This window comes from Triplophysa dalaica, chromosome 17 (genome assembly GCF_015846415.1).
Source record: "Triplophysa dalaica isolate WHDGS20190420 chromosome 17, ASM1584641v1, whole genome shotgun sequence".
In the NCBI taxonomy this organism is placed as follows: domain Eukaryota; kingdom Metazoa; phylum Chordata; class Actinopteri; order Cypriniformes; family Nemacheilidae; genus Triplophysa; species Triplophysa dalaica.
In genome coordinates, this window is record NC_079558.1 from 17,196,069 (window position 1) to 17,221,452 (window position 25,384).

Here is a 25,384-nt window from a genome sequence, read left to right on the forward strand (position 1 = left end):
ACACACTCAGCCATTTTCAGGCAAGAGCAGATGTAGCCGACGAGCCTGGGGTCGGAGTTATTAAGGATCAAAAGTCAAGAATGGGACGATGATGACTCTTGGAAGAATTAACTTTTTTCCGGATCGACAAACCAACATTCATCTCCTCCTTTCTTTAATAAGTGTTTTCATCTATGTCCTAAGTTAGAGCGGAGAGAAACAGGGTTCGCATTTGTAAGACAATTAGGTTATGCAGAAATTGCTACTCATAACGTAATAACAACTGGTTGCTGATCTTTACATACCTGTCTGTCATATACAAGTACTGTAAATGCATGTTTATGCCTTTTGTCTGTTAATAATATACATGCACATGATTAATCATCAATGGCCAACATTTCATACAGCAAATGGTCAGCATATGTTGTTCTTTCTATGTTGCAGTTAGTGTATGGTTTTGGTTGGACAGTGCTTTAAAGACATAATTGCGTTTTCCGCCATATTGCTTGACTGATGTCATATGATCCAAAGCACATGTCTAAGTGCTCTACCCCTATTGTGCATACGGGGAGGGGAGCAAAAGCTCATTTGCATTAAAGAGACACACACAAAAACGGCACGTTTTCCATTGCAGCCACAAATGGCCATGTTCAACATCTTGTTATGAAAGATGTATTGTGTATTTTGATCTGAAACTTTACAGACAAATTCTGGGGATACCTATGACACTTAAGTCATTCATTAAGACTATTAAGAGCATTTCCTGGCCAGTTTGACACGCACTCCGAACCACGGATTCAAAGATTAGTAAGTGTTCAAAGGTTCATGAAGCATTTTAAAAGCAATGAAACATTTAAAATATTCATAAGATTCAAAAGATGTTGGGCCAGATGCATAAACATTTTTAGATTTCAATTGGACCAATCTGCCTTTTATGTAGATTCAAAGAAGTAATGACCAGCCTTGAAAATAAATAGTTCACTCACTTGTAAGAGTAATATGGTGGTTTATGCAACTTGCACGTTGTCTTTGTAGGATCTGATTGAAACAAGATGTGTGGACAAGGATTGACCTTGTGGTGTTGGGGAGGATAGGGGTGAATATCGGCATATGAAGAATGCTTGATTTACATTCACTATATACTGCAGCTTCTGTCCTGCAATATTTACTCGCAAGCAGACTTTTGAGCGCTGAAATTATGGACTCATAGACTTGGAAAGCATGTGAAATTTAAGTGGAGCCACTGTAAAATAGTCTCATTTAGTGAAGTTTGTGTATCCCTCCGAGCCTCATGGTATGTCTAGCCGTGACATAAAGATATATAAATAATACTATAAATGTCAAACAATGAAGATAAAACTATCTTGTGCTATTTATATATTATAACGTTTTTTGTTTGACGTCACATCATTTCAGAGCACATTTCCAGTACAGTTCAGTAAAAACGTGAAAGAATTTATAAAGTTAGTTACACTTTATGTTTTGAAAGAAAACATTTACCGCATATTTGTCAAATATCCACAAATAAAAGTAAATGCATCCCTAAATAATCATCTGCACTTATCAGTTATTTAGTGAGATGAACAGATGAGATGACATTTATAAATTCCTCTGCTAACTCATTTAATTGGGAAAACGATTTCTTGTTTTCCAAACATTAGAATTAGTTTCTAGCAGAATATTGTATATTAATCTGCCACTGCCACTGCCAATCTATCAATCTAACTTTCATTTCCAGAGGAATGCAATTACTTTTATGACTATTGCTTAAAAGAACCTCTGACCTCTTTTCATCAGATATATAATTATGCCTTCATGATTTTCATAGAATTTGCTTAAAATGGTCTTCGATAAATTTAAGTGGAGCCACTATGAAATAGTCTTATTTTAGTGAGGTTTGAATCAACTGTCTCCATTTTGTGTATCACTATGAGCCTCCTGGTATATCTAGCCGTGACATCAAAATATAAATAATACTGTAAATGTCTACTGATATCTGTTCTTCAAATATTAGAATAAGCTTCTATCTGAATATTTTACAGTATATTAATCTGCCACTTTCATAGCAGGTACTACTGTGTTCTAACTTTCATTTTCAGAGAAATGCAATTACTTTTATGACTATTGGATAAAAAAATAACCTGACCTCTTTTCAGTAGATACAGTATATAAACAATGGTTACGTGACTTTGATAAATGCATCAACTTAACCAAATGTATTGATGTGTTCAAGGTAAATTAAATTGTGCAAATCAAACACAAAAAAATATTTCTGTTTCTGAGTAAGTTATTGTTTCATCAAAAACTAAACTTTGATGTAACAGGTTTATGACACAAAGAGGGTGGGACTTTACAACCTTTATTTGCACATAAAAGGTTTAGAGAACATAGGTTACGACAGTAGTCTATTGTTTGTTGCTACAGAGTACTGGACAACAGCTGACTGTCAGCAGAACGGTAAGACAATTCATGCTTTTCACTATTATATAAAAGTGTATTTATGATTCAACTACTGAAATTGTAGGCATGACAAGTGTTCTTCAAATGAACCCTTTTCACAGCCTGTTGTGACAGCTTTCCTCAGTTATTAACATTGTAAATCTATCAATACACTGCTGCTGGGGCATGTAATGGAGATGGTCCTCACTGCAGAACACAAGGTCCAGGTGCGGAGAATGGGTCCAGATCCAACTTCTCCAACTTTATATACTTTGCCGCAATTTGGCAAGTTGCAACCTGTGGGCGCCAATGTTTGCTTTTATTAATGTCTATATTTCTATATATCTATATAAGTCTAATTTTGATTAATAGTCAAGTTAGATTCATAATTTAGTGTAGGCATAATCAGAGTTAAATTTATGTTAACCCTAAACCATCTAATAAAATACATAATTAAGTAAAGTTTGTTTTCAGCAAGTTTGTTTTTCCGTCAAAAGAATAACTTACTTTAGTTACGACGTAATGCGGAAATGGTAGAGCAACAATGACATGTATGACACTCAAAATGAAGTGGGAGGAGACTGGATCTGTATCCGACCTTTAACCCTGGACCTTGTGTTCTGCAGTGAGGAGCTTCTGGTCTAGTTATCTGATCATCATTCTGTGTATTTATACTTCTGTTTCTTCTGTTCATTGTCAGTCGTTGTGTTTCATATGATTTAGTGTTTTATTTTTATTTAAAAGAAATTTTTTTATTTAGTTTTATTTAAAGAAAATAATAAATGTCAAGTGTATTTTTCTTAACATCTCTGTTAGGTGTCATCTTCATTAATCTTTTATTTTTCAATCTTTTATATGTTTTTTTCCTTGCATGAGAATAATACCTGTCTTGTTCTTCCAGGTATATTGATTTCTCCCTTGGCACAAGAATAAAAACACACAGGAATTATCTTATTTGAACAACAATTTTGAGACACTTCTCACACAAACAACTCCTCTCTGATAGAAAAATAGGTCTGAGAATGTACACAGTGCCTTCATCCACAGACAATGAAACTATCCCAGTTCCAACCAGTCTTAGAGATTCTCTCTCATGTCTTGATGTTGTGTGGGCTGACATGTTTGAGACTGAAGACATTAACCATGACAGAGTGAGACAGCAGCAGATTGATTTTCTAAGAGGAGCTCCACCAAAGTTTCTGACATTTTACACATCAGTGAATCAGCCGACAGTAGTACCACTAGTCGAAAGGGACGGTTTTAATGATTTAATACAGTTAGTTGAGACAAGAAAAAGAAAACACTGTCTTATCACAGATGCTCCTTTACGATACCAGTCTGGCAGTGGAGGGTCAACTCTTGCCATGCAGGTGCTTTGGCATTTCCGGAAAGATCTCAGATGTTCCAGAGTGATCGATTCAGATCTAAACACTAAGATGCAAGACCTGTCAAAACAAGTGCTGGACCTTTTTCTTCTGTCTAATGAAGAACATGCAAAACAAGATCGTAGAACTGTGCTGCTGTTACTGGACACCAGGGAAAGGACGGACAATAATGTGCCAATCAAGAATGTTCTCTGTAATAACCTGATTGACGAAATTCATAAGAGGGGCATCAATACAGACACTCCCGTTGTGATCATTTTGAACTGCATCCCTACAAACTTCACTCTAACTGACACAATGATAATTCCCCCAAATCTCTCTGAAGAGGAAACAAAAAAGTTCAAGGAAAAAGTTCTGCAACAGATCCGACTACAGGGGAAAAGCCAAACGAAAGTTACAACCATTAATCTGCACCACAAAGACAGCAGCGGATCAACACTGGCCCTTGAGGTGCTGTCAGACTTGAGTGAGGAGTTCACATGTGAGACCCTGAGAGAACCATTTAAACCAAACATTTCTGAAAATAAAGTGTTCACATATGAGATTCAAAATATGGCAAATGGATTGCTCAGTATAAATAAAACACATCGAAAAATTGTTCTTCTCCTGTTGGATAACAAAGATGACAAGCAACTACGCCACTTATTAAAGACTCTGCAATTCAAGCTTAAGCGTGCTGATCACCCTGGATTCATCATTATTAATGCTGTAAGCAAGAGTGCTGTTCGAGTGCCAGATGATGTGAAACTGAAACTGGAGCTTCTACCAGATGAGAAGAAGAGATTTGCTAAGAAGTCGTTGGAGGTGAAAAAGGAATACAAGAAAATGTCACAGAAGTTGCATTCCTTTAACATAATGCAGAGAGATTTCCAGAGAGAGGATGCAGAGAATATTATCAGGGAAGAAATGGTGAATCATATTAAAAAAGACCCCAAGTCCAAAGGAACAAGACTTTTTAGTTTTTTGGCTTTGATAAAGTCATATGTTCCAGGTTCACACTTGTCGAAGCTTTTGTGCAAGATATTCATTGGTAAATCAGAATGGCCCACTGATGACAAAAAACCTTCACTGGAAATGATACTGAAGCCTTTCGAGAATCTTATTGTAAGTTTCTCAGATGGAGAACAGAAAGCCGACTGCATACGTCTGGCACATCCAATGATAGCTGATGCCTGTCTCAAACTGTTCACTGAGCACAATGTGAAGAAATCTGACATTGCTCTTGACTTCTTGGACAGCATGGTTAAATCCAATGAGATGATCTATGAACAAATTAGCAAGAGCATGTTAGTCACAAGGCCTGAGGGTCTGACGGGAAAGGAAAAGTTTTCCAAACTGATTCTTGACATCTTGGATGAAGGGGAAAATAATACTAAGCAGTGCATTGATTTGTTGGAGTCGGCTTCATTTCTCTTCTCAACAGACCCATTTTATCCTCAAGCACTAGCACGTTTGTATAACACAGAGAAGATATTTGAAAAGGCAGAAAAATGGGCAAAAGAGGCTATTGACAGAGACCAAGAAAAATCTCATGTAAAGGACACATTGGGGCAAGTTCGCAAAAGCCACCTGCAAAGTCATTTTAAGAATCCAAACAGAGACATTAAAGAGTTTTTGGACATTGCAATGTCTGCCATTGATGCATTTCAAGATGAAGCAAAAACAGCTAAAGTTGAGTCAGCTGACACCAGATTCAATAATAGGGGCCTGTTTGCTTTTCTCCAGGTTTGTAATTTCAGTTGTGACATAAATCTAAAAGAAGCTCTTGAACAAGAATACAAAGGTGATCTCAGAGGTGATGTTGAGTCCAGATATGATTTCTTTGAATGGTATCTGGCTTACTCAAGACCAAGCAGCAAACAAGAGGAACCAGCCTTCTTTGGTGAAGATGTTGAAAAATGCTACATGCACTTTTTTAAACAGCGTGAGCAGACTGGTAAAATGACCCTAAATGAGAAGAAAATGAAGTCTTTTGCAGGACTTCTTCATTTCTTACAATCTGACATCAATGTCCTTGAACAAAATTGGAATGCAATTGCAAATCCACAGTCCAATAACGAAACCAAAATGGTTCATTACACTCTTGCCAACATCATCTTGAGTCAGTTTGATAAGCCATGTGAAAATCTTCAGGATCTTCAGGCCAGGTTACAGGAGCTTTGGAAAACAGAAGAAAAACACAGAAGCCCAGAGTTTTATCTCTTGATTCTTTTGCTCTTTTGGCCGGATGAAGCACAGCCCGTAAACCAAGACCCTCCAAACCTTGAAAACTGTGTCCAATATATGAGACAATCATATGAGAGAAAGTATCAGAAATACCTTCACAGTCGCTTCCTGGTGCCTCTGTTCTTCTTAGGGAAAGGAAGTGGTTTGCAGAGACTGGTTCACAAAAAACTGTGTAAAACTGATCTGGATCTCCTCACTGAAGGAGATAAAAATGTAGAAGTCAGTTGTCTTCAGCGTATAAATGGGGAGGTGAAAAAACATGAAGTGTTTGTTGTTAGAGATGGGCAAAAGATTCAAGTCAGCCCTTACAAACCGGCTATTGTGTACAGAGAAGGCGAGGTGTCTTTCTATCTTGGCTTTACAATTGAAGGTCCTGTGGCTTACAACATCAGATATGATGAGAACAGTAAGTAAAGGACAAATAAACACTTTATCATATTCATTATAAATCTGTAAGCAGTACCCTGTTAAACATTTTATTCCCTTTTCTCTGCAGATTAAATCTGATGTTGACAGCGCTATGGAATAAATCAATGAACTTCAATGCCCTCAAATGTCAGATCCAGGACGACATCTTAAATATCTTCTTACTACTTTTGTTTCTAAGCTGTGAGGAAAGAAAGTGGAGGGGATGAGACAAGTTATAGTAGAGGTACATGGTCCTACATTCTTGGAATGATCATAGCTTATGTTTTACCACATTGGTTTTCTTAACTCATAACATCTATTGGCCAGAATTACCTTCTGTGTTTCATGTTAGTCCAGTTCATATCCTATACAAAATAATAAAGATTTTGGACACTTATAGCACGTATAATTAATAAATAGCAAACAACGTAAAATAGATTTTGGGGTCATATATGAATACTGTAAAAGTCTAATGATGCTTTACATCCAACAGTTTGCTTTGGTGTTTGGTATTAGCAGAAAATAAAAGAAAACAACTGATATTCATATACAAATCTTTTAAAGTTCTTAAATCGAATCACATTTTTTGTCAATTGCTTGTATGTATTTTATGCAAATTGTATTTGTTTATAACAGCAACATTTTGTGCCTTCTTTACCAAGCTTTACATGCCATTCCTCACATTACAGAAATAATTTGACTATACCTTTATATATAATAATCGGAGGTGGTTTCAGTCAATATTTAATTTTTGCATATACTAATCTTATTTGAGTTCATTCAATAACTTACACTAATTTACAATGGAAAAACTTTTAATTGAACACAGTCAAATTATACTGATATGGGACATATGCAACTGTACTTTGTAGTATACACAAAATATAAATAATAAAAAATTGTGTAATTAAAATGTGTGCTTGTGTGTGTTGTCTAAATGTTGTTTCATCTTTTGTTGAAAGTCTTTGAGTAAACAGTATATGACTCTGGTTGAATATAGGCATAAGGCTCTACTTAGGACAGGGGTCCGTAACCTTTGCAACCAAAAGAGCCATTTTGGGGCCTCTCCCACACAATAAAATTTGTCTGGATCCACAAATATTTCTAACCTTTTAAATTACTATAACACAGGTTGTAATGCATGTAAGTTACTGGTTACCCAGTTGCACTTCTAGGTGGCAATTTAGTGCAACTTTTATTGTATTTAGATGTTAATAATTTAAACATTTTTGTCCCTGGCAAGAAGTGGGAGTGCTGCAATGGGAAAGTAGCGTAGCGGTGTTGCACGCGCTGCTTTATTTTTCTTTTTTGGTGAACTTTTGTTTTGGCTTTTGTTTTTTCAGTGTTTGATGAACAACCACAAGAGACCCATTCTATCTGCATACGGACATCATGCATAAACATTAAGAGAAGTGCGCTAGCTAGGCAGAATTTTAACTATGCCAGCTAAAGACCTAAAATGTTGGCTTAAAGACGAAAAACGTACCAAGCAGAATGTTTACTCACCATTTCATGTCTGACACACGCATACAGTGTTCGGCGCTGTCTCTCATCTTTCAAAGCAGAAATAAAACCGCTTCTGTATATTTCTTTTGTCATTTCTGGTCGTGCTTCGAATATCTGAAAAGGCAAATACATTTACCCAGCCAGTGTGTAGTAAATGTGTAAGCTTTTTCAAATATTTCTTGAAAAAAATCAGGACAGAAGTAGTGAGGCGACATGATGTTGCATTGAAATTTACTTAACGGGAGTAGCTCCAATCCAGAGGGTCGTATATCTTACACTTCCTGTCTAAAGATGAAGGGAGAGGTGGAGCTAGCCACCCCTCACCCCCACGATGTGTGGACAGGGATCAACCTTGTGGTGGTGGGGAGGATGGGGGTGAATATCAGCGTCTCAAGAATTCTTAAGTATTTACATTCACTGTATACTGCAGCTTCTGTCCTGCAAAATGTCCTCGCAAGTAGATTTCTGAGTGCTGAAAAGATGAATTTGACACATTATGGACTCATAGACATGGCAAACATCTGCAATTTAAGTGGAGCAACTGTAAAATAGTCTCATTTTAGTGAGGTTTGAATCAGGCCCGGTTCCTGCCAGGTGAAAAAGGGTGGGCTAGCAGATATCCTGGGAGGGCATTTATCACATAATGTAGGCTACAAAGGCGGGGAAAACGCGGAGGGCTAAGAGCTAGGCTAAAGCTAACACCACACCGGCTCTCTTTACCCAGCATTTTCCTTGCTAATTTACGATCATTAGTGAACAAAATGGATGAGATTCGACTTCGCATCATCAACAATAAAAGACTTTTGAACTGCAATGTCATAATCTTCACGGAAACATGGCTACACAGCGGCATACCGGAGAACGCTATTGAGTTAGCGGGCTACAACACACACCGGGCGGATAGAACGGCAGAGGAATCCGGTAAGACAAGAGGAGGTGGATTGTGCATTTATGTCAATAAAGCTTGGTCCACGAACTCTGTTATTGTCGGGAGACACTGCTCGGCTAACCTTGAGTTTCTCATGGTTAAATGTAGACCGTTTTATCTGCCACGGGAATTCACTTCCACCATTATAACGGCAGCTTATATTCCACCGGATGCTGATGCCAAGCTTGCTATGAAAGAACTTCATGCAGCCATCAGTAAACAACAGACTGCTCACCCGGAGGCTGCATTTATTGTTGCGGGAGATTTTAATCACTCTAACTTAAAGACAGTGCTCCCTAAATTTCATCAGCATGTTTCCTGCCACACAAGAGGAAACAAAACTTTGGATCATGTCTATACAAACATGGCTGAAGCTTACACCGCGACCCCCCTCCCCCACCTGGGTCAATCTGATCACCTTTCTTTGTTCCTCACTCCCAAGTATTCACCTCTCATTAATCGTGTGAAGCCATCAGTGAAGACCATCAAGGTGTGGCCTGCGGGGGCAGACTTAACACTCCATGAAAGGTTTCTACACACAGACTGGAGTATGTTTGCTTCTCAGGCCACCAGTGGCTCTCACACGGACATAGACAGCTACACCTCCTCTGTATTGGACTACATCAATACCACCATTGATAGTGTCACAGATCAAAAGCAGATCACCATATACCCGAATCAGAAGCCATGGATGAACAAGGAACTGCGCCTCCTGTTGAAAGCACGCAACACCGCCTTCAGATCAGGTGATGCACAGGCCTATAGTACTTCCAGGGCAAATCTGAAGAGGGGCATCAAAAAGGCCAAGCACTGCTACAAGTTGAAGTTAGAGGAGCATTTTACCAATTCTGACCCTGGACGCATGTGGCAGGGCATCCAGGCCATTAGTGACTACAAACCCAACCACTCCATCCCCATAGCCACAGATGCTGCCTTTCTGAACGAGCTTAATGACTTTTATGCACGCTTTGAGAGAGACAATAATGAACCCGCCACCAGGCTCACACCTTCTATTGACCTCCCAATCTTCACACTAAACTCCACAGATGTTTACACTGCACTAAGCCGGATAAACGCGTGCAAAGCAGCTGGCCCAGATGGCATCCCTGGTCGCGTACTCAGGGCATGTGCGAAGCAGCTCGCTGGGGTCTTCACGGATATCTTCAACCTGTCCCTCGCCCAAGCAGTGGTTCCAGCATGTTTCAAATCCACCTCCATTGTGCCCATTCCAAAACATTCCAGCCCGACATGCCTGAATGATTACCGCCCTATAGCACTCACACCCATTGTTATGAAGTGCTTTGAGCGGCTGGTCCTGTCACAACTAAAAGACTTTTTACCATCCACACTGGACCCATACCAATTTGCCTACCGTAGCAACAGGAGCACAGATGATGCGATGTCCATGGCGCTGCACTCCGTGCTCACACATCTGGATAATAAGGACACTTATGCACGCATGCTGTTTGTAGACTTCAGCTCTGCATTCAATACCGTAATCCCCTCCAAGCTAATCATCAAACTTGGAAACCTAGGCATTAACCATCAACCTGCAACTGGATTATGGACTTCCTGACGAACAGGCCTCAGCTTGTTAGGTTAGGCCACATCTGCTCCACCACCATCACCCTCAACACTGGTGTACCACAGGGCTGCGTACTGAGCCCCTTTCTCTACTCCCTTTTCACACTCGACTGCAGACCTGTGAATGGATCTAACTCCTTCATCAAGTTCGCAGACGATACAACAGTGATTGGTCTCATCAGCAACAACGATGAGACTGCTTACAGGGAGGAAGTACGGCACCTGGCCACATGGTGCTCAAACAACAACCTGCTCCTTAACACCTCCAAGACAAAGGAGATCATAGTGGACTTCAGGAAGGCGAAAGGAGGCACACACGACCCCATCCACATTAACGGGACGGCTGTTGAGCGTGTTTCCAGTTTTAAGTTCCTGGGGACCCATATTTCGGAGGACCTGTCCTGGACCACCAACACCTCATGCCTGGTCAAGAAGGCTCACCAGCGTCTCTTCTTTCTGAGGACACTGAAGAAGAACCAACTGTCTTCAACTATCCTGGTGAACTTCTATCGCTGCACGATAGAGAGCATCCTGACCAACTGTGTCACAGTCTGGTACGGGAACTGTTCTGTTGCTGAGCGCAAGGCACTGCAGCACGTGGTGAAAACAGCCCAGCGCATCACAGGGACTACACTCTCTTCCATTGAGGACATCCAAAAGAAACGCTGTCTGCGTCGAGCTCGCAGCATTCTCAAGGACTCCTCTCACCCCGCTCATAGACTGTTTACTCTCCTGCCTTCCGGCAGGCGCTTCAGGTGCCTCCGGACAAGAACCAGCAGACTAGGAAACAGCTTTTTCCCCAGAGCTGTTTCATTATTGAACTCTGCTCCCCACTGATTTCACTACCTCTCATAACTTTAACTGTAATGCTGCTATTACATTGTTTACATTGCACTACAGGGCTGCCATGCATGACTGAACTGTACACACCAGTACTTCATGTATCTGCTCTATCGGACTGCTTACACACACAGCATCATTTGCACTCTATACTGCTCACTTGCACACCAGGAATATTACACTGAATGCTCATTTGCACTAATGGACTACTCTCATAACTAGATTACCTCATCTACTGCACTGTAACTTTCATAACTGCATTACCTCATCTACTGCACTGTAACTTCAATAACTGCACCAACTTCTCTACTGCACTGTAACTCATCTATTGCATTACTGCATCTATTGCATAACTAACTGCATCTACTCATCTATTGCACTATAACTTCAATAACTGCATTAACTCATATACTGCACTGTGACCTTAATAACCGCATTAACGCATCTACTGCACTGTAACTTCAATAACTGCATTAACTCATCTACTGCACTGTAACCTCAATAACTGCACTAACTCATCTAATGCACTGTAAATGTATAACTGCATCTACTCATGTATTGCACTATAACTTCATTAACTCATGTACTGCACTGAACCTTTAATAACCGCATCAACTCATCTATTGCACTGTAACTTTAACAGCTAATGTCTGTAACTAATGCACACTTAAATCACTTGCACTATTGTATAGTCTATATTGTTATCTGTTCATAACCACCTGTACATTAATGTTCACAGTATATAGCCTTCTGTTTTTATTGTTCATAGTACATACCGACTGTCATATTTTCATAGTACATGCCCATTGTATAGTATTTTCCTAATATTGTATTCTGTATTTATTTACACTGTATATCCTGCACTTGCTAATTGCACTTCTGGTTAGACCTAAACAACATTTCGTTACACTGTACTTGTATATGTGTAATGACAATAAAGTTGAATCTAATCTAATCTAATCTATATTGCCGCCAAAAAAAATAAGAGACCATTTCAAGTTTTATTTTCAGGTAAGAATGTGTTTTAAAAAAACAGAAACCTCGCAACAAAAACAACTGGACAAGTAAATAGAAAATGTTTAAAAAAAAAGGAAATAACAATGATTTTTTAAAATTAGTTTATTATTATGCTGTCAGGCTTTCATATTGCTGACTGCCACTATTAAGGTTTCCTTTTGTTGGAATTCAACAAAAACTGCAAAATATGTCTGCAATACATGCAGGATTTAAATGATTTATGACGTTATAAAGATAAAAAACACGTGTTCATTACAGAAGAATGAGAGATTAAAGCAAAAATAATTATTGTTGATTAATGCCTTTTATATATTGTTTGCATTTGATTTGAATGATGTTTTACGCATTAAAGGACATAATGTAAACTGGACAGAAGCCTATAAAGTGTGCTAAGAACAATCTCCATCACTGAACAATCACTGACTTCGGTTTAATTTCGCCAAAAAACTACCGTTATGATGAATGAATCTATTTACACTGCACAATGAACTTTACATCAATCTGCTGTTGTGAATGAGGTCTGTGAGCGAGCAGCGCGCCTAAAATAAACTATTTTGCACAGTTATTCACTACCACCTGCAGCATGAGTTTGATACTGAGGGAGATTTCCGAAGCGGGAGCTTTGGAAGATGGAGCTTTCAGTCATTACTAATGGTCAACAGGTTAAAATATCCTACTGCAGCCAAATAATAGCTGATTGAAACAACACAAATTAAGACCGTAAAAACTCCCGTTATAATAACGAATTAGACTTTATTGCACAATTACTTTTACACGCTGTTTATAATAAACTAAAATTGCGCAGTGCGCCTAAAATTCCTTTGCACAGTATTTTGCTTCCATCATAGCATGCAGCATGCTTCTTTGCTACAAACTAAAGCCACTATGCGAGTGAGTGACGTTGCTTCCAGACAATAGAAAAATACTGTCATTTTTGGAGTTAATTTTTATTCACATTGGGTTGGCAAGACAAACGTTTAGGTGGGCTCAGCCCACCCCTGCCCATGCCTGGAGCCGGCCCTGGTTATATATATATTTTTATACACAACTCCACCTGTCATTCCAGCCTGACGTTTCGACTCCTTCTCCACCCATTTCAGCATGCCTAAGCGACATTTAGCTCTGGATGAAGGACCATCACCTGCAGCTGAACCTTGCTTGATTCATCCTCTACTATATCAGGAAAATAAGACCTTTCTTATCCGAGCATGCGACTTAGGTCTTAGGCCAGGCTCTTATTCTGTTCAGACTGGACTATTGCAATACGCTACTAGCTGGACTTCCTGCTTGAACGACCAAACATCTACAGATGATCCAGAATGCAGTGGCAAGAGGGGTGTCTTCAATGAACCGAAAAGAGCACACGTCACTACACTCTTCATTAAGTTACATTGGCTCGCTGTCCCGCCGAAGCTTTAAGGGCCCACAATGGCTCCTCCTCTTCTCCAGAACCACTGCTTCGGGCAGCCACTGGCGGATGTTGAAAGTAGGGACGGAAGGAGACGGGAACCGTCATTTAATCAAAATAACAACAGAGTAAAAGACAGCCGGCAGCCCCTTCTTTGGTGAAGATGTTGAAAAATGCTACACGCACTTTTTTAAACAGCATGAGCAGACTGGTAAAATGACCCTAAATGAGAAGAAAATGAAGTCTTTTGCAGGACTTCTTCATTTCTTACAATCTGACATCAATGTCCTTGAACAAAATTGGAATGCAATTGCAAATCCACAGTCCAATAATGAAACCCAAATGGTTCATTACACTCTTGTCAACATCATCTTGAGTCAGTTTGATAAGCCGTGTGAAAATCTTCAGGCCAGGTTACAGGAGCTTTGGAAAACAGAAGAAAAACACAGAAGCCCAGAGTTTTATCTCTTGATTCTTTTGCTCTTTTGGCCTGATGAAGCACAGCCAGTAAACCAAGGCTCTCCAAACCTTGCTTGTCCGCTTATGCTCCCGATCTCCTCCATGATACGAGACCGGTGCACGTACAGCTGACGCTCATTAACACTCACCGGCCTCGACTCACGGTCTCGCCCCGCCTATTCCACTACAATATCACATACATAAAGACATTAAATTTATTACATTCATTTTCCAACATGAAGGAGAAAACGTCTCGTCAAATTAATCCTGTCAGGGTTGGTCGGACAGAACCCAAACGCAGGCAGTAGTGAAGGGTTAAATCATATTTATTAAGCACGAAATAATAAACCGACGATGGGGCAAACAAGAAACTAAAGACTTACAAACAGAATACTTCCCACGAGGGGGACATAACAAAACAAGGGTATAGGGCAATCTAAATAATAAGTCCAAACACGAAGGGAAACAGGAACAAGATACGAAACAGCAACACGAAGTAACAATGAACAATGAACCGACGAACAGTAAGGGAATGAGGGACATTAAATGAGGGGAAACTAGATGACAAGACTTAACAATAACTGAGACTACCGGGAAAAGGCAAAGACAGGTGAAGGAGATGAAACACTAATGGGACGCTGAAAGAGAGACGAGGGGGCGGAGCTACACGGAAGACACGCGGCGAAATGTCAAAACAAACCGCCACGTGTCTCCACACAAGACGAAACACACACACATAAGACATGATATTGTCATGGCTCTGTCCCCAAGGACCGAATGCCCAGGACAGGAAGGAAAGGACCGTGACAAATCCAAGAGATAAATGTCCATCATTACATATTCAATGTTCATAACAGTTAAAATCCAAAGATCAAAGTTTATGTTACAGCAAAATGTCCATCAAACTTCAACCATAATTATTCATCCTCTGCTTCCATTAAAAGACAGGTAGCTGCTTTTGGTTTTAACATTCACATGACATACATTTCCTCTTTTGACAAAACAAAACTAAAACCAGGACCAGCTCAGCACTAGATGGAACTCTGTCATCCATATTGACAGTGAAAATGGCTGGCCTGGAAACACAATGTTTCAAATGGGAGCCACCAACCCCTGTGCTGAAGGCCTCAAAACTCGCTACCAACACCTTCAATAAACAACACTAACCATTATCGCTCTCTCACATACACAAACCTGCACTAAGAAATGATGAATTAAATAAATATTTTTTATTCATACGAATTCGTGTCACTTTTTTCAGATCAGACCCCCATCCCCACCCAAACCCCGGTGCCGCCAAAATCTCAATCTGAATTTAGTTCAAAACATGAGAGCCCTGCTTTAAGTTTCACACTTATCAAGAATTATACACATATTTATATTATTCTTGATATCAAGAATAGAATTTATATTCACTGATATATATTGATATATATTCACAAGTTCATGAACGTATTTTAAAAACATTTAAACAATGTAACATTTTAAATATACATAAGATGTTTGAACTTAGTCCCTGATAGGACTTTTATTAACAAGAAGACATTTTTTTAACAGCTACTCTCATTGAAATTAGTTTTGAATTATCAGTATCTATTAAATTTCAGTTGCAAATTGTTGTCGATGTGTGATGAGAGCAGCCTTTCATTTTCAGAGAAATGAAAGAAAAAGTGTCATTCAGTCAAATCTTTTAATCCACTGAATATTTCAACTGCCTTACACTCCTTTGAGGGTTGGGTGGTATTGATACAGATCTCAGTCTTCAGGTTCAGTTCACTTTCGTTTCACAGGAAAGAAAAGTAAATGTTCTTTTCTTTCAATAGAAATTAATAATTCTACCAGAAAGACTCGGGTGGCGAGATGACGTTGCAATGACATTTACTCAACGGCTTAGGTCCGGTCTGTAGCTCGAATCCAGAGGGTCATGGATTCTTGCACTTTCTGTGTGAAGATGAAGGCAGGGGCGGAGCTTAGTCACCCCCAGCCCCTGGGAGGTTTGGACAGGGATCACCCTGGTGGTGGTGGGAAGGATGGGGGTGAATATTGGCGTCTTAAGAATGCTTAAGTATTTACATTCACTCCAGCTTCTGTCCTGCAAAATGTCCTCGTAAGCAGACTTGCGAGTGCTGAAAAAATGAATGGGACATGTGATGGACTCATAAACTTGGCAAGCATGTGCAATTTAAGGCAATGAGACAGCAAGTCCACAAAAAGTGTGTCATTTGCGACAGAGCCTGAAGCACCCTTTGAATCCCATGTCAATTTCCAATAAGTGTTGAATCAACTGTTGTTTATATTAATAAATATCTCCAGTTTATGTATCCCTCCGGGCCTCCAGGTATATATAGCCGTGGCATAAAAATATAAATAATACTATGTATGAAGATAAATCTATCAATGAAGATAAAGCTCTCTTGTGCTATTTGTATATTATAAAGTTTTTATCTAAATGTTTGCTTTCACACCATTTCAGAACACATTTTCAGTACAGTTCAGTAAAAATGTGAAAGAATCTATAAAGTTTGTTACACTTTATGTTTTTTCAAAAACATTTATCAAATATCCACAAATAAAATGAAATACATTTCTAAATAATCATCTGCACTCATCAGTTATTTAGTGACATGAAATATAAGTTTTCTAAATCATCTGCTTACTCATTAACGAGGGATACTGAAATACTAATTAGCTTCTAGAAGAATATTATTTATTAATGTGCCACTTTCTTAGCCAGTACTATTGTGTCCAAACATTCATTTACAGATCAATGAAATGATCTTTGTGAATATACCTTGTAAAAAACTCACTGACCTCTTTTCAGTAGATATATAAATATGTTTACACGATTTTCAATGAATTTGCTTAACTGTTTTTTCGATAAATGCATCAACTTGGCAAAATGTAGGCTAATGATGTCTTAAAGATAAATGGCAAATTCAATTGTGCAAATCAAACACAAACATTTATTTCTGTTTCTGATTGAGTCATTATTTCATGTAAAACAAAACTTAATTCAGGTGTAACAGGTTTATGACACAGCATTTTTTGCACATAAAAGGTTCAGAAAACCGAGGTTAGGACAGTAGCCCATTGTTGTTTCTACAGACTACTGGACAACAGCTGACTGTCAGCAGAACGGTAAGACAATTCATGCTTTTCACTATTATATAATAGTGTATTATTCAGCTGCTGACATTGTAGGAAAAACAGATTTGTTTCAAATGAACCCTTTTCTCAGTTATGAACATTGTAAATCTATCAATACACTCCTGGTGGGGAAAATGTGAAAGTTTGCAGTCTCCTATTCTCCACTATAGGAGATGGTCCTCATAGATCACGAGGTCCAGGGGATGAGAGTGGGTCCAGATCCAACTTCTCCCACTTTATACACTTTTCCGCAATTTGGCGAGTAAGTTGCAGCCTGTGGGTGCCAATGTTTGCTTTTAAGTCTATATTTGATCAATAGTCAAGATAGATCCATAATTTAGCTATTATCAGAGTTAAATATGTTAACCTTAAACCAAACCCTACATCTAATAAAATACTTAATTAAGTAAAGTTTGTTTTCAGCAAGTTTGTTTTTCAGCAAAATAATAACTTACTTTAGTAACAACGTAATGCGGAAATGGTAGAGCAACAATAACATGTATGACACTCAAAATGAAGTGGGAGGAGACTGGATCTGTATCTGACCTTTAACCCTGGACCTTGTGTTCTGCAGTGAGGAGCTTCTGGTCTAGTTATCTGATCACCATTCTGTGTATTTATACTTCTGTTTCTTCTGTTCATTGTGTTTTAGCTGATATGATTTAGTGTTTACTCTTGTTTTGGATTACGCCTGAAAAATCAAATTCTATTAAATAAAGACCTAGATCCTAAATAAATGCATTGACTTATTGTTTAGGCTGTTTGTTACTTTGATTTAATTTGATTCCAAAGTTTATTAGGGAATATTGCAGGGATACAGGAGACAAATGGTATTCATTAAAGAAAAATTGTGTTTTTTGCTTAAAGAGTATGTAGCATATGGTTTTAAGGTCCTAATTTGGTTTATGGAGTGTCCAACGACAACTTTATATAAATACAATGTGTAAAAACACTATAATGTTGTAATAATAGGCAGTTATTCGTACCTTACTTCTTGACTGACTCTCAAAAGATTCATTCCACGATTCATCCGTCTAGGCCCCGCCTACCCGCTAACCTTGTGTCAAGTTATTGGTCAGATGGTGTAGTCTGTTGTCAATGGTCAAACGCGTTCATCATTTGTCGTAAATGGAACTTCACTACCATCATTACAGGATTACGGTTTACATGTGTTTGGATGTCATGTATATTATATGTGTAGCTAGAGATGGCGGCACCGTACCAGTTTGAGCCCGAGTCTGACGAGGAAGCATCAGAAGACACTAATCCACAACAAACTCCACCACGACTGGAGCGGGATGTTTGTCAGTGACAAGTGACAACTCTTGTCATAAAAACTCCCAGTGTGACAACATGCATGTTGTGCTTTTGTTCATTAATGATGTAATATATATTAATAATAATAATATATATTTCTTAAAATACTGTTAATACGTTAGTAATACTACTAGTTCGTCTTTACTGTGCGTTGTCATTGGTACATAGAGCATTTCAGAAAGTCGATGTTATGAAACATTATTGTAGTATCACCCAAATATATCTAAATGGGTTCACGTGCGGCAAATGTGTCAAAAGGCAAAGTTAATAGCAAGATTAACAAACTGAAACACCCCAGAAATAACGCTACATGCTAATGTTTGCGTTATATGCATTAGCTAAACACAGACATAAGGTACAAAAATATTTCTTGAAGTTAAGACAAAAATCAATAGATTCGGTGGAGCTAACGGTAACACTTTATAATAACTGCACGCTATGAATCATTAGTTAAGCATCAGTACATAGTTAATTAATAATTTATGAAGCATTGGCCCCACATTAATAGACATTAGTAAGTAGTTTATAAATAAAGCTATGAATGCTTTGTTCTTGATTTATAAGCATGTATATAATATGCTTAATAATCAAAGTTTCATACTTTATTAAGGATGAATTCATCATTTCTAAATTAAGGATTACATTACTTACAAACCAGTTAGTTAGGAGTTGTCAGTGGTTCATGAGATCATTTATAAAGTGTAAGTAAATGATTAATAAACTCTTTGAATGCACATTTATACATCTTACATCTAAATGTTTTATAACTACCTTAATTAATCATGAATTACAGCAGGAATGTGTGTTAAAAAAGCATTTATTAACAAATTAAGTAACTGTTACTATATGTCAGAATAATAAGATGTATAAATGTGCATTCAAAGATTTTATTATTCATTTACTAACACTTTCTAAATGATCTCATGAACCACTGACAACTCCTAACTAACTGGTTTGTAAGTAATGTAATCCTTAATTTAGAAATGATGAATTCATTCTTAATAAAGTATGAAAATTTGATTATTAAACATATTATATACATGCTTATAAATCAAGAACAAAGCATTTATAGCTTTATTTATAAACTGCTTACTAATGTCTATTAATGTGGGGCCAATGCTTCATAAATGATTAATTAACTATGTACTGATGCTTAACTAAGGATTCATGGCGTGCAGTTATTATAAAGTGTTACCGAGCTAACAGGTCCAAATAGAGTTGGTATTGCCCCCTCTTTCAATGATAGTTGTTTCACATACCCTGCAGTGAAGCTGCAGCCAAGATTATTAAACCAATCTTCGGTGAAATGACACGCGCACTAAAACCCTGGGATTGAATTGTAACAATTTTTCCCTCAGACGTTCTTCCTTTGGTAGTTGAATTAAGGCCGACTTAGTGTCACACTGTAGAACACAGGCTCTAGACATGATACACACGCATCACGAACGAGCGACAGAGGACAGGAGAAATACGTTTTCACGTCAGTAGGAGCAAAACGTAGGCGGGGACTAGGTCTAGTGACGTAGATATGCGGGTGAACTATTCCACGTCTCGTTTGTGTGATTCAGAGTCGACTTCCATTTTTACAAGCAAATAACTTCGTTGTTTATTCACCTTCAGACTTACAACTTGGCAGACTGCTTACTTTCAATCACGGCAACATAACAGACTGCATGAAATGTCATTTTTATGATCTCATGCTAGGTACTCTTTAACATCTCTATTAGTGTCACAGAACAGCTGTGGTCAAAAGCACACGACTAAGATAGAAACCAAAAACAGAAATTTAAAAGCAATCCAGGAGCAAAACAGAAAAACCCGGGGCTCAAATACACAGGGGGAACATAATCAAAGAGAACAGAAACAGGTGTGGTGCAATTAACAACTAGGAAAACTAATAAAGGAACACCTGCAAAACAGGAACACAGGAAATCAAACTAAACCGACTAAAACTGTAACAGTTAGATGTCATCTTCATTAATTTATCATTGTTCATTTGTTTTAATTCACCCTTTATTTTTCTTGCATGAAAATAATACTTATCTCGTTTTTCCAGGTATTTTGATTTCTCCTTGGCACTAGAATAGAAACACAGGAATTATCTTAATTGAACAACAATTTCGAGACCCTTCACAAAAAAAACTCCTCTCTGATAGAAAAATAGACAAACTAAAAGAGGTCTGAGAATGTACACCGTGCCTTCATCCAAAGACAATGAAACTATCCCAGTTCCAACCAGTCTTAGAGATTCTCTCTCATGTCTTGATGTTGTGTGGGCTGACATGTTTGAGACTGAAGACATTAACCATGACAGAGTGAGACAGCAGCAGACTGAATTTCTTAGAGGAGCTCCACCAAAGTGGCAGAATTTTTACACATCAGTGAATCAGCGGACAGTAGTACCACTAGTCGAAAGGGACGGCTTCAACGATTTAATACAGTTAGTTGAGAAAAGAAAAAGAAAACAATGTCTTATCACAGATGTTTCTCTAAGATATCAGTCTGGCAGTGGAGGGTCAACTCTTGCCATGCAGGTGCTTTGGCATTTCCGGAAAGATCTCAGATGCACCAGAGCGATCGATTCAGATCTAAACACTAAGCTGTCAAACCTGTCAAAACAAGTGGTGGACCTTTTTCTTCTGTCTAATGAAGAACGGGCAAAACAAGATCGTAGAACTGTGCTGCTGTTACTGGACACCAGGGAAAAGACGGACAATGATCTGCCAATCAAGAATGTTCTCTGTAATAAACTGATTGAAGAAATCCGTCGGAGGGGCATCTATACATACACTCCAGTTGTGATCATTTTGAACTGCATCCCTACAGACTTCACTCTAAACGACAAAATGATTCTTCCCCCAAATCTCTCTGAAGAGGAAATTAAACAATTCAAGGAAAAAGTTCTGCAACAGATCCGACTACAGGGGAAAAGCCAAAGGAAAGTTACAACCGTTAATTTGTTGCACCACAAAGACAGCAGCGGATCAACACTGGCCCATGAGGTGCTGTCAGACTTGAGTGAGGAGTTCACATGTGAGACCCTGAGAGAACCATTTAATACAGATATCACAGAAAATGAAGAGGAGCTCAGACATAAAGCAAGTAAAAAAACTGTTTTTCTCCTGTTGGATAACAAAGATGACAAGCCACTTCGCCACTTATTAAAGAATCTGCAGTCGAAGCTTAAGCGTGCTGATCATCCTGGATTCATCATTATTAATGCTGTAGGCAAGAGCGCTGTTCGAGTACCAGGTGTTGTGAAACTTAAAATGGAGCTTTTACCAGATGAAAAGAAGAGGTTTGAGAAGTGGCTGGAGCTGGAAAATGAAAACAACAAAATGTCACAGAAGTTACATTCCTTTAACATTATGCAGAGAGGTTTCCAGAGAGAGGATGCAGAGAAAGTGATCACAGAAGAAATGGTGAATCATATTGAAAAGGACCCAAAGTCAAGCGGAACAAGAATTTTTAGTTTTCTGGCTTTAATAAATTCATATGTTCCAGGTTCACACTTGTCAGAGTCTTTTTGCAAACAATTCATTGCCAAAAAAGAAAACTCCATTGATGAGGGAAAACCTTCACTGGAAATGATACTGAAGCCTTTCGAGGATCTCACTGTAATTTTCTCAGAGGGAGAACAGAAAGCCGACTGCATACGTCTGGCACATCCAATGATAGCTGATGCCTGTCTAAAACTGTTGACCAAGCACAATTTTACAAAATTCGATATTGCTCTGGACTTCTTGGGAAAATCAGATGAGATCAGTTATTTACAAACTTGCAAGAGCATGTTAGTCACAAGGGTTGAGGGTCTGATGGGAAAGGAAAAATTTTCCAACCTGATTCTTGATGAAGTAAAAGATAATGCTGAGAATTGCATTGCTTTGTTGAAGTTGGCTACAGATTCGTTCTTAGCAGACCCTTTTTATCCTCAAGCACTTGCACGTTTCTATTACATTATGGTAGATAATGTAGTAGATGAAAACATCTACGAAAATGCAAAAATATATGCAACAAAGGCTATTGAAAGAGATCCAAAAAATTCTCATCTAAGAGACACATTGGGGCAGCTTCTCAAAAACCAGCTTAACCGTAAAAACCCCCCAAAGATGAATTTGGCAGTTGCAAACTCTGCCATTGATGCATTTAATGCTGAAGCTAAAGCAGCTGAAGTCGAGTCAAAACACGACAACAGATTCAATAATAGAGGCTTTTTTGGTTTTCTCCAGGTTTGCAATAAAATGTATGATATGGCACTAAAGAAAACTCTTGAACAAGAATACAAGGGTGATCTCAGAGATGATATTGAGGCCAGATGTGATTTCTTTGAATGGTACCTGACATACTCAAAACCAAACATTGATAAAGAGGACCTACACTACTTGTGTAAAGATGTTAAAACATGCTACACACACTATCTGCAGACTGGTGAAATGACCCTAAAAGAAAAAAAGTCTTTTGCAGGACTTCTTAATTTCTTACAATCTGACATCAATGTCCTTGAACAAAGTTGGAATGTAATCGCAAATCCACAGTCCAATAATGAAACCCAAATGGTTCATTACACTCTTGTCAACATCATCTTGAGTCAGTTTGATAAGCCGTGTGAAAATCTTCAGGATCTTCAGGCCAGGTTACAGGAGCTTTGGAAAACAGAAGAAAAACACAGAAGCCCAGAGTTTTATCTCTTGATTCTTTTGCTCTTTTGGCCTGATGAAGCACAGCCAGTACACCAAGACTCTCCAAACCTTGAAAACTGTGTCCAATATATGAGACAATCATATGAGAGACTGTATCAGAAATACCTTCACAGTCGCTACCTGGTGCCTCTGTTCTTCTTAGGGAAAGGAAGTGGTTTGCAGAGACTGGTTCACAAAAAACTGTGTAAAACTGATCTGGATCTCCTCACTGAAGGAGATGAAAATGTAGAAGTCAGTTGTCTTCAGCGTATAAACGGGGAGGTGAAAAATCTTAAGGTGTATGCTGTTAGAGATGGGCAAAAGATTCAAGTCACCCCTCACAATAAGGATTGTGTGTACAGAGAAGGCGAGGTGTCTTTCTATCTTGGCTTCACGATCGAAGGACCTGTTGCCTACAACATCAGTTATGATGAGAACAGTAAGTAAAGTACTTCCTATTTCAAACTCATAAAACTCTTTCGTCAAACATCTGTCAGCAGTACACTGTCAATTGTATTTCATTGTCAGTAAAACATTCTATGTCATTTTCTCTACAGAGTTAATATCTGAATTGTGTGATTTAACTGCTCGACTTGGTGTCAGAGGGATGGAATGAATCACTGAACATAAATGTTCTTAAATGTCACACCCAGGACATATTTCAAATGTCTTCTTAATATTTTTGTTTCTAAGTTCTGAAGAAAAAGAAAGACAGAAAGAAAGTAAGAAAGGTGGGGGGTTGATATAAAAAGTAGAGTTCAGTTACTAGTTTCTTGATCATAGCTTTGGTATCATTGGTTCTGGTAATTCATTACATCTGTCGGCCAGAATTACCTTCTGTGTTTCATGTTAGTCCAGTACATGTGTTTTACAAATTCAGACAGATTAAGAATACTTATATTAAAAAGCATACAATTTATAGGGGATTTTTGGGTCATATATGAATATTGTAATATTATAAAAGTCTTAATTGACAACTGTATGATGTTGTATGGTATCAGCAGAAAATTAAGGAAACAACATACATTCATGTGCATATCATTTATAGTTCTTAGATTTAATCATACACTATTCAAATCGAGGTTGTATGATTTATTTACATTTTGTGTCAATTTTGTTTTTGCTGATTTGATACTTTTTTAATAAGGAAATGGTGTGCCTACTCTTTAAGCCTTAAATGTTTATCTAATATCTAGTATTTTCTTGCGGAAATATTATTATCTCTACATATAATTATTATAGATTTCCTTTATATCTGCATATAGCTTTCATAAAGGATTTCTGTCAATGACTTTGCAATGGAAAAACTTTTATTTCAAAACGAATTAACAATAAAATTATAGTGACATGGGAAATATGTATCTGTATTTTGTGGTTTTGTCTAAGATTGAAAGTCTATGATTACAGATGACTCTGATTGACTATGTGAAGGGCTCCTTACAATATTCTTTTGGAACATAAAAGAATTGAAGGTTTTTTTTTACAAAATTGTCCATATGAGTAGTGCTTCTATAGAAAATAAATAAGCACTGTCAAAAACTCACTGTAAAAAACTATGTGTTTGTTTCTTAAATCGAATCGTGGAAGAGAGTTTTTAAGTGAAATATGACTTCTCTTCATGTGTAGCAGAACATTGAACAGCATTGTTCTGTTTTACAGATGCATTATTCATCATGTTTGACTGGTGAGTCTGCCGATATCAAAACATGTTACTCTTGTTACATATCTAAATATGGTCCAGCATTTTCAGAGCACATGACAACACTTTTGATGCATTTCAAGAAGTAACAACACAACAAACATACAGACACACAACCATTTCTATGGAACAAAATGGACGCAACTTAAGTTTTGCAGATAAAATTAGGGTATTACTCAAAAAATTGCACCTTCGAAAGTAAAACTTAAGAATCTGCAAAAGAAAAGTAAAGCACTGAGAGAAAAAAAAATCAAGTTTAGCAAAGCAAAAATTCAGCAGCAATAATTTTGCAACACATCTTTTCCTTTGCATCGCTCCTTTAAATCCGCGTTTCAGCCAATCGCTCCGTTGCGACACGGTTTT

General features: G+C 38.0%; 1 protein-coding gene across 1 annotated transcript; it reads left to right on the plus strand.

Annotated features, from left to right (window-relative positions):
- Window positions 1-17,274: 17,274 nt before the first annotated feature.
- Window positions 17,275-24,564, plus strand: LOC130438625 (sterile alpha motif domain-containing protein 9-like). The gene is made up of 3 exons (XM_056770624.1): window positions 17,275-17,317; window positions 20,700-23,761; window positions 23,880-24,564. Exons 2-3 carry the CDS (start codon window positions 20,830-20,832, stop codon window positions 23,936-23,938), a joined length of 2,991 nt encoding a protein of 996 aa, XP_056626602.1. The 5' UTR covers window positions 17,275-17,317; window positions 20,700-20,829; the 3' UTR covers window positions 23,939-24,564.
- Window positions 24,565-25,384: the final 820 nt, after the last annotated feature.